Raw genomic sequence first — 569 nt, 5'->3', positions numbered from 1 at the left:
CAGGGGCATTTGGGTTGGTTTTTTTGTGTGTTTTCCCTCAAATCCTTTGTCATACAGCAAAGTCCAGTCTCTGCCTCTCCCTGAGCATCTGCGTGTCTTTGCTTCCCAGTGTGCTGGCCCCAAAGCCTAGATGGGCTGATCATGAGTCCCTCTTCCCTTTCCTCTCCCCCCAGGAAGGTATGTGGTACGGTGTGGACGTGAACAACGAGGACATCGCCGATAACTTCGAGGCCTGCGTGTGGGAGCCGGCCATCGTGCGCATCAACGCGCTGACAGCGGCCTCCGAGGCCGCCTGCCTCATCGTCTCCGTGGACGAAACCATCAAGAACCCCCGTTCCAATGTGGAGGCTGCGCCCAGCAGCCGGGGCCGGGGGCGAGGCAGAGCCCACAACCACTGACGCCGTGCTCCCGGCGGTGGCTGTCGCTCCTCCAGCCCGCAAATTGATTTCTAGCTTAATTAACAGGCCGTTTACCAGATGGTCATTACGAGGGCTCACAAGCAACCCCTGGCCTTGTTTAATTAGAGTCGAGTCTTGGCCTCGGCGGCGGCAGCCTACTGTGAGGCTCCC

The 569-nt window shown here is 59.1% G+C and overlaps 1 protein-coding gene across 1 annotated transcript in view; it reads left to right on the top strand.

The window, feature by feature from the left end:
• Positions 1-564, top strand: part of CCT7 (chaperonin containing TCP1, subunit 7 (eta)) — a 10,740-nt gene extending 10,176 nt beyond the window's left edge. Inside the window, exon 11 of the mRNA XM_010151057.1 lies at positions 174-564. Within this exon, the coding sequence (XP_010149359.1) occupies positions 174-398 (225 nt within the window). The 3' untranslated portion in view covers positions 399-564. The remainder of the gene's footprint in view (positions 1-173) is intronic.
• Positions 565-569: the final 5 nt, after the last annotated feature.

The sequence above is a fragment of the Eurypyga helias genome, unplaced genomic scaffold (genome assembly GCF_000690775.1).
Source record: "Eurypyga helias isolate BGI_N326 unplaced genomic scaffold, ASM69077v1 scaffold19654, whole genome shotgun sequence".
In the NCBI taxonomy this organism is placed as follows: Eukaryota; Metazoa; Chordata; class Aves; order Eurypygiformes; family Eurypygidae; genus Eurypyga; species Eurypyga helias.
Note: the sequence above shows the minus strand (reverse complement) of the source record. Positions and strands in the feature narration are given on the sequence as shown.